An 8,941-nucleotide genomic window follows, 5' to 3' on the forward strand; every position below is an offset into this window, starting at 1 on the left:
ATACTTTGGTATCTCATACCAAAATGCTCCGGCCAAAGACTGAGAATAATCTAATCCATAAAATCTATCTCAAGGGGAAATTTTTTTATCCTTTTAATAAAGAACTTTGATTCATTCTTGAGAAAAGTGCTAGTTTTTTATATTGGCTTCATTTGTGTGACAAAATGTTAGTTATTTGTTGAAGAAATTGGCATTCAAAGCACTTAAATTTCAATTTCTTTTTTCAGTGTCCGAACGCCACCCATAGAGAGCTCATGTTCTTTAAGATGTCCGGACAGCCAGCAGATGCAACTTCCAAAGAGCTCATGTTCTGCATAGTGTACGGACAGGTCAGCAGACGCGACTTTTTGAGAGTGCATGTTCTCTAAAGTGTTTGGACACCCTAGTGAACACAACTTCCTGAGAAGTATTTTTCATGCAAGTGTCCAGACACTAGGGCTACCTGTCCGGACACACTTCACAGAAAGTTTTCTTTCTGTTGAGTGTCCAGACATGCAATCAACTTGTCTAGACGCCACGGCCTAAAAATCTGTTCATGACTTGTTTTAGGGTTTCTAAAGCCTATTTAAAAGGGCTTCTAGGCAGTCTTTGTTTAAGAATTCCAATAAGAGAATTCCTTGTGCTAAGAGAAGGTTTTAGAATTAAATAGATTTATGTATCTATCTTAGAGTGTTGTTTGTATTTGTTTGTATTTGTTTGTTCAACCATCAACCATTGAAGCCAACTTGAGTGGAGTTCCAGTTAAGGGAGATCAAGAAGAATAACTCACCAAGAGGGTCTGGGAGAGAAGTAGACAAGTGGGTCGCTTGTTATAATTTAATAAAGTGACTACTACAAAGTATTGTGAGTACGAACTTCTTGTAATTCGTTGTTTATTCGTTATAGTTAATTTCTTGGGTTTGGCTGCCCCGTACGTAGTGGTTTTTTTCTTTGGGTTCAAAGAGTTTCTACTTCGTAACCAAATATCTGTGTTAATTGTTTTTACTGCTTTACATATTTGCTTATCTGTTTGGTTGTGGTTGGTTTGGAATCTATAATTATTTTCAAAAAGCTTTCTCATAATGTTAATTGAGATCACCCAACACATCAAGAATGTTGACTATCAATTTGGTCCCACCCATAAATGCATCAAAGTGATCTATACTTCACATCTAAGTACACAATTATCTCAAGATTTAGAATCAATATCATAAGTAATCTTAGGAGTATGAGTTTTTCCAATCGACGATATTTTAGTGGAAAAACAACTCCCATGGTTCGTTCAGTGCATAACACCTACACATCAACCTAAAGCCTCCAACTTCACCTGATCAAAGATTCGATATGTAATAGTCTTTACAAATGGAATGCCCAATTCCATTACTGACTGCGAACTATACAAAGTTTAAGACTACAAGGATTATGGACTAAGACCTTGTGTGATAATTCCGTTACTCACACCATAGACTATATTCAATGTAATCCAATGACCTTTCACATGCAAAATATAAATAATCAATATTAAGCATGTAAAATTTCATATGCCTTAGTTATGTGGACCTCCAATGGCCTTAGTTATGTGGCTAGTGGGGTAAGTGTTCCACTTTATGCTAACAAAGTAACAGAGGAGCAGAAACGCCTAGGGTTTGCTAGAGTCCTAATTGAGATTGATGTTCATTCTACATGCCCTAAGGAGTTGATAATTTGTCGAGCTAATGGAGATATTGTTACTGTTGGTGTTGTCTATTCATGGTTGCCTCCTAAGTGCTCTACTTGTGGAACTTTTGGCCATGCAACATACACTTGTAATAAGAAAGAACAGAAGGTGTGGGTGCCTAAGAAGATCAGTAATAGTCCTCATAAGAAGGTTAGCCTTGGTGCTAAGCCGGCTTTTAATAGGACTATTAGCAAACCGGGGATAGGCCCTAAACCTAAGAGTAAAAAAGGAGAGATTCGGCTCTCAAATTCTTTTGATAGACTTAGCCAGGATGGGGGGTTTGAGGAAGAGGATAAGCCTAGAACCCCAACTACATTCTTGCAAGTATTTGAGAAAGCTATGTCAGACAAGGGGAAGGGAATTTTGGAAGCGAGCCCTGCTGGAAAGGGTTTCTCTCTTCCTATACGTTTATGAAGATTCTTTCTTGGAATATTAGGGGTCTCAACTTGCCCCTAAAACAGAAGGAGATTAAGAAGTTGATCATTCATCATAAGATTTCTATTCTTTGTGTGATGGAAACTAGAGTGAAATTGGAGAATTTTTCTAAGGTAGCTAATTATATGATTCCAGGCTGGAAAGTTATCAACAACTACTCTAAACATTGTTTAGGGAAGATATGGATATGCTGGGATCCAGGTGGAGTTAAGATTGATGTTGTTAATGTTCATGCTCAAGTTATAACTTGTAGTGTGACGTTTCTAGATTCTGGTGGCTCTTGGATGATCTCAGCAGTTTATGGAGCTACTCATGGACTTGAGAGAAGAAGTCTTTTTAAGGAATTAACTGAGGTAAAGGTTGCTATGGGTAGGAAACCTTGGTTGATCACTGGTGATTTCAATGTTATTAGGTTTCTGGATGAGAAATGGGGTAAGGAGGGTTTTTCTTGCTATGAAAAAGAATTTGTTGATTGTATCCAGAATTTAGAAGTTGATGATATTGCCTATACTGGATGTTTTCATACTTGGACAAACAAGCAGATTGGAGCTGATTTTGTTTCCAAGAAATTGGATAGGGTGTTGGCTAATGGAGACTGGTTTGCTACTTTTAGCAACACAGTTGTGGAGTTTCTTGAAAGGGGGGTTTCTGACCATTCCTCTGCTCTTGTGACTGTTGCTAAGCAGATTAGCTATGGCCCTAAGCCTTTCAAATTTTTTAACTTTTGGTCAGACCACAAGAGCTTTCTGCATTGGGTTGAAGAAGGCTAGAGGACTGAGGTAGATGGATTTTCCATGTTTTGGTTTTACTCTAAACTGAAGTCTACCAAAACTGTCTTGAAAATTAAAAATAGAGAGTGTTTTGGAGGTTTGGGGCTAAAGGTAAAGCAGGCTAGGGCTAATTTAGAGTCTGCCCAAGCAGAGTTTATTGCTTCTAGGGGAAGTGCAGAATGTCAGGTGAAGGAAAGGGAATGCCTTCATCTTTTGACTTCTCTTTTATCTGCTGAAGAAAACTTCCTCAAACAGAAGTCTAGAGTGAAATGGCTTAATCTTGGGGATGGCAACACCGCATTCTTTCATAATTCTGTTAAGGCTCGGAATTCTTCCAACCTTATCAAGATGGTTAAGGATGAGCATGGTCATAGTTACCATGAGTTTAGTGAGATTAAAAGGCTGGCTATTTCTTTCTATAAGAACTTATTGGGCCATTCTTCCCATGTTTTTACTCCAGAGAAGGCTGAGAGGGTGGCTAATCTCATCAAAAAGAAATTTTCAGTTGGCTGTGTTGCAAAAATGGAAGCTCCTGTTACTAGAATTGAGATTAAGGATGTTGTGTTTTCCATGAATCTGAGCAAGGCTCCAGGGCCAGATGGCTTTTCTGCAGGGTTTTATCAGAAAGCCTGGGCTGTAGTTGGTGATGATCTTTGTGAAGCTATTCTGAAATTTTTCTCATTTGGAAAGTTATTGAAGGAAACAAATGCTACTATTCTCACTCTTATCCCTAAAAAGAAGAATGCTTCTTATATGAGTGAGTACAGGCCCATTGCTTGCTGCAATGTAGTGTATAAATGTATCACCAAAATCCTTGCAAATAGATTGATCCACGGGTTGGATGAAGTGATTGGTTCAAATCAGGGAGCTTTTATCCCTAAAAGAGGCATTGCAGAAAATATCCTCTTAGCCCAAGAGGTTGTTTGTGACTATCATAAGACTAATGGTGTTCCTAGATGTACACTCAAAGTTGACTTGATGAAGGCTTATGACTCTCTGGATTGGGAGTATGTGCTGCACTGCCTAAAGTGTTTTGGTGCCCCCAGTAAATTCATTTATTGGATTAGAGCTTGTATAACTAGTCCCAGCTTTACTATTGCTTTGAATGGCACATTGGTTGGGTTTTTTCAAGGAAAGAAGGTGCTGAGACAAGGGAATCCCATTTCGCCTTATCTTTTTGTTTTAGCTATGGAAGGTCTGACTCTTTTGATGGAGGAAGCTGCCACTTCTCCTCAATTCGGTTATCATCCAAAATGTGCGGCAGTCAATTTAACTCATCTGTGTTTTGCAGATGACTTATTGGTGTTTTCAGCAGCTTCTACCTCCTCTGTGACTACCATTATTGGAGCCCTTGCTGAGTTTGAGCATATTTCGGGTTTGAAGGCTAATCCATCCAAAAGTTCCATTTTTATTGCTGGAGTTGCTGAGGATGTGAAGCAGAGTATTTTAAATATTCTGCAGATGCTAGAGGGTACCCTCCCTGTCAGATATCTTGGTGTTCCCTTCATCACCAAAAGGCTTACTGCTATTGATTGTGAGGCTTTAGTAAACAAGATTACTGCCTGGGTAGACTCTTGGCTTGCCAAAAAGCTTACTTTTGCTAGGCGGCTTCAATTGATTTCTTCTGTCCTCATCAGCATGCAGATTTTTTAGGCTAAAGTCTTTATTTTGCCTAAGAAAGTAGTCCGGTTGATTGAGCAGAAACTAAACCGATTTCTTTGGAGTGGAAGGGACACTAAAGCTCATGCTAAGGTGGCTTGGAGTCAACTTTGTGTTCCAAAACAGGAAGGAGGTCTTGGGATTAAAAGAATTGAAGTATGGAATAAAGCCTCTATGCTCAATCATATCTGGAACTTATTCACTAAGGCTGGATCCTTATGGGTTGCTTGGATTAATGTAAACAGGTTTAAGGGTAGATGTTTGTGGGAAATCTCTATCCCGAACTCTTGTTCATGGAGTTGGAAAAAACTCTTAAAGCTTCGTGATATAGCCAAGCGATTTATTAGCTTTAAAGTTGGCAATGGTTTTAGAGTATTTTTATGGTTTGATCACTGGCACCCTGCAGGGTATCTTTTGGAAACCTTTGGCCACCGTATTGTTCATGATTCAGGCTTTCCTTTACGGTCTAAAGTTGAAGTTGCTATAAAAAATGGAGAGTGGAATTGGCCTCCAGCTTGTTCTGATGCTTTGGTTGTAATTCAAAGCAAACTCTTTGAGGTGGGAATTGGAGATACTGATTTAGCTGTTTGGAATGCTAAAAATGGACAGTATACATGTGCTGATGCTTGGGACAAGCTTAGAGAGGTGCATCCGGTAGTTGGATGGTGGAAATTGGTCTGGTTTCCATCCTCTAACCAAAAACATTCTTTTTTTTTTTTTTTTTTTTTTTTTTTTTTTTTTTTTTCCGTGGCTTGTTTTCCGGAATGCATTGGTCACTAAGAAGAGAAAGTGTGGATGGGGTTACACTGGATGCACTTTGTGTTTGTTCTGTCGTGCCGCCCAAGAGAACCGAGAACACCTTTTCTTTAGGTGTAGCTTCAGTAGCCGAATCTGGACAAATATCATGTCCGAGTGTTCCATCCCAAATGCACCTTTGGATTGGGATGCTATTGAAGCTTGGGGTTTGAAGGTTTTAAGGGGAAGAGGTGTTAGAGCTAATTTGGGGAGGCTGTGTTTGGGATCTACTGTGTATAATATTTGGAAACAGAGGAATGCTATTCTGCATAATTCCTCACCCAAAACCGAAGAATCTCTTATGGATTGTATTAGATGGGAAGTTCGCTCAAGGCTAGTGGCTAATGGGCAGTTCAAGGATCTCAATCATACCTTAGTCTTCCACTGGAATCTGCATTCCTCTTTTAGTCTGGTTTGAGGATGCAGTTTTGTCTGGTGCGGGATGCTCTGTATGGTGGTATTCTGGTGGGCGGGATCATCTTCTGCTATTTCTGCTTTATCCATTGCAGGAAATCAGTTGCAGCTTTATCCGTTGTTAAGTTTCTTCATGGTAACAACCCACGACCAGAGGAAGATCGAGTGGCTAGGTCAAATTGGAGGTGCGGGTTAGAGTTGAGTACAGAGTTTCTTGTTAATAGATGGGGTTGGAGTTTTGATGCTCTTGTAGTTGTTTGATTGTAAAGACAGCAGGTTAAAGCAAGCAATATAAGAAGCTGAGAGGGTAGCGGTACTTTTCGATTTCTTGCTTGTCTTGTGTTCTATTGGGCTACTGCTGGATGTAGCAGTCTGTTGGGTTGTTTTGTTTGTATTCTCTCTTTGAGAATTTGTTCCAGTTTTCACTGGAGGGCTTGTAATTGTTTTGAGTTTGATTTATAAAGATTTAATTCATCCAAAAAAAAAAAAAATTCATATACCTTATGCTCAAAATAGATCAGTGAATAACAATTTTATTCATAACAAACTTATATGTCAACAATACATTGGGATTTAGAGTATAAACTCCAACATGGGAAGTGTACCGTGAAGTTAATTACCAGTTAATTAATTTTTTAGGGCGTTACAAAGCATACCTTAAAGACAGTTTCCCTCTCCCACATGTAGATCTCTTTGTTGATTCCACGATTAGACACGAAGTCCTGAGCTTGATGGATGTTTTTTCAAGGTACAACCAAATATGGATGTACGAGGCAGACCAAGAGAAAACGTTGTTCATTACGGACCATAGGCTTTACTGGTTCAAGGTCATGCCTTTTGGCCTGAAGAACGTGGGGCTACTTACCAACGCTTAGTGAATGTGATGTGATGTTCAAAGATCAAATCGAAAGGAATATTGAAGTCTATGTGGACGACATGCTTGTAAAGAGTCGGAAAGCTGCCGATCACCTTGATGATCTTGAGGAAACCTCTAGGGTGTTGCGAAAATATGGTATGAAGCTCAACCCGAGAAAATGCTCTTTTAAGGTATTCTCTAGCAAGTTTTTGGGTTTCATGGTCTCTCAAAGAGGTATTGAAGCAAAATAAAAAAGAGATTAAGGAAATAATGGAAACGGAACCATCCCGGACAGTGAAAGAAATGCAGAAACTCATAGGAAAGCTTGCGGCACTAAACCGATTTGTCTCCCGTTCACAGACAGATCGATGTGCTCCTTGCTTTAAAACATTGTGAACGGTGTTCGAGTGGACAGAGGAATGTGAAAACGCTTTCAAGGGCTTGAAGGAATATCTCAGCTTTCCACCGGTCCTCAGTCAATCGTTTCTGGACGAACGACTGTATCTGTACTTGGTTTGTCTCCCCAACTGCTGTAAGCTCCGCATTAATTATGGAACGTCCCCATCATCTTGTCTACTATGTGAGCCACACATTACAAGGGGCAGAGTTAACGTATCAACAAATATAAAAATTGGCTTTTGTTTTGGTGATTTCCACCCATAAGCTTCGACCTTACTTTTAGGCCCACCCCATAAGTCCCATAAGTATGTTAACAGATCACCCACTCAACACAAGCTCTTCATAAGCCAGACACATCATGGAGACTAGTCCACTTTTTTTTTTTTTTTGATAGGTAATAAAAGAAATAGCATTAAAAAAGCGCAAAGGCGCTCTTAAGCATACATGGAGTATACAAAAAAAGAAAAGTGTACCAAAACAAAAGAAAAATAGAAAACAAAGGAACAACACCCGAAAAAATCCAAAAGACAAAAGAAAGGTTGCATTACACCCCCAACCTCTTGCCTTTAACTTGGCTAGAACCCACTCCCCTAGTATCGAAATTGATCGAGCATTCTAGATTCTTGACCTCTCTTTTCCCTTTCTTCTTAAGAGCAGAAATAAAGTGCTGCTCCTCATCAACTAAAGTCAAGAAATCCAAAAAACCCTTCTTAGACCCCTTGAACGAAATCCCAATCGTGCGAAAACACGACCTAGCATCTTGCACTACCTGGGGTATACAACATCCCCACCCCCAGGATCATCCCCCTTCGAAGACTCACCCACCTCGAAGACCCAAGAAGACTGTTGTTCCCTCCAAGACATAGCAGGTAAAAACTTGTGATACACCCATACACCGAGGAGAACGACCTCAGTGGAAACAGATCCCAATGAAAAGGAGGAAGGAACCCCCCACGCCAAATGGATTCAACACCAACCTACTTCTGACGAGCACCCCATCGAGAAACCCACGTCTATTGGCGACTGATAGAGCGCCAGAATAGCAATTGAGGAGCAGCCCACGACTGCCTGCTTCGGAATTGCGGCAAAAAACTTCTCCACAACAGCCGGCCACCGGAGAAGAGACCTTCGGAGGAGAAGACGGGAACTCCATTGGTCCGTGGAACTTAGCGAGTTTGACATTGAGTACTGAAAGATTTAGGAGAATAGCTGGTTTTGTTGCTTTTCCAAAGCCAGATAGAAGCTGTTATTTATAGTGTTCAAGATACACTTGTTTAGGAAAATTAGTACACTACTTTACATCAACAGAAACATGTGAAATGAAACAAAGAAGGAAAAAAGTGTCTTGCTGAAACAGTGAGGTCTATAATGCAGCAGGATTCCAGGAGGAAATCCTGCTGTAAGTCTGTTGTGCTGCTGGCTTAGGATCGAGTACCTGCCGACTCCAAGGAAGATTAAGCTTGGATTGATCACCTGTTGGCTTAGGATCGGGTGCCGGTTGATGCTGAAGTCTAGGGAGATGATTTATCCTCAAACACCCCCTCGCAAACTAATGGGAGGAACTGGCATCAGTTTGACTTTTGATTCTCATCCTCTTTTTTTTTTTTATGGATTGGCTCGGGTCTTTAAACTATGCCTCAAAAGCCAAAACTAGGGCCAACTATGGGAAGAAAAGAGCCACTAAAGGACTAAAAGAAAGACCTGGGCATTTTAACTATACCCACAAGGCCAAAGATTGGGCCAACTATGGGCCAAAAAAAATTAAAATAGGCTTGAGTTTTTGAACAGTACCACAAAGCCAAAAATAGAAAAGAAAGGCTTGAGCATTTTAACGACACCACAAGGCCAAGGATTGGGCCAATTATGAGCCAAAAGAAATTAAAATAGGCTTGGGTCTTTGAACAATACCTCAAAGCC

General features: G+C 40.1%; 1 protein-coding gene across 1 annotated transcript; it reads left to right on the forward strand.

Annotated features, from left to right (window-relative positions):
• Positions 1-1,531: 1,531 nt before the first annotated feature.
• Positions 1,532-6,030, forward strand: LOC133863288 (uncharacterized). Its single transcript, XM_062299239.1, has 6 exons — positions 1,532-2,084; positions 2,267-2,799; positions 2,953-4,467; positions 4,687-4,819; positions 4,967-5,240; positions 5,865-6,030. Exons 1-6 carry the CDS (start codon positions 1,532-1,534, stop codon positions 6,028-6,030), a joined length of 3,174 nt encoding a protein of 1,057 aa, XP_062155223.1.
• Positions 6,031-8,941: the final 2,911 nt, after the last annotated feature.

Source organism: Alnus glutinosa, chromosome 3 (genome assembly GCF_958979055.1).
Source record: "Alnus glutinosa chromosome 3, dhAlnGlut1.1, whole genome shotgun sequence".
In the NCBI taxonomy this organism is placed as follows: Eukaryota; Viridiplantae; Streptophyta; class Magnoliopsida; order Fagales; family Betulaceae; genus Alnus; species Alnus glutinosa.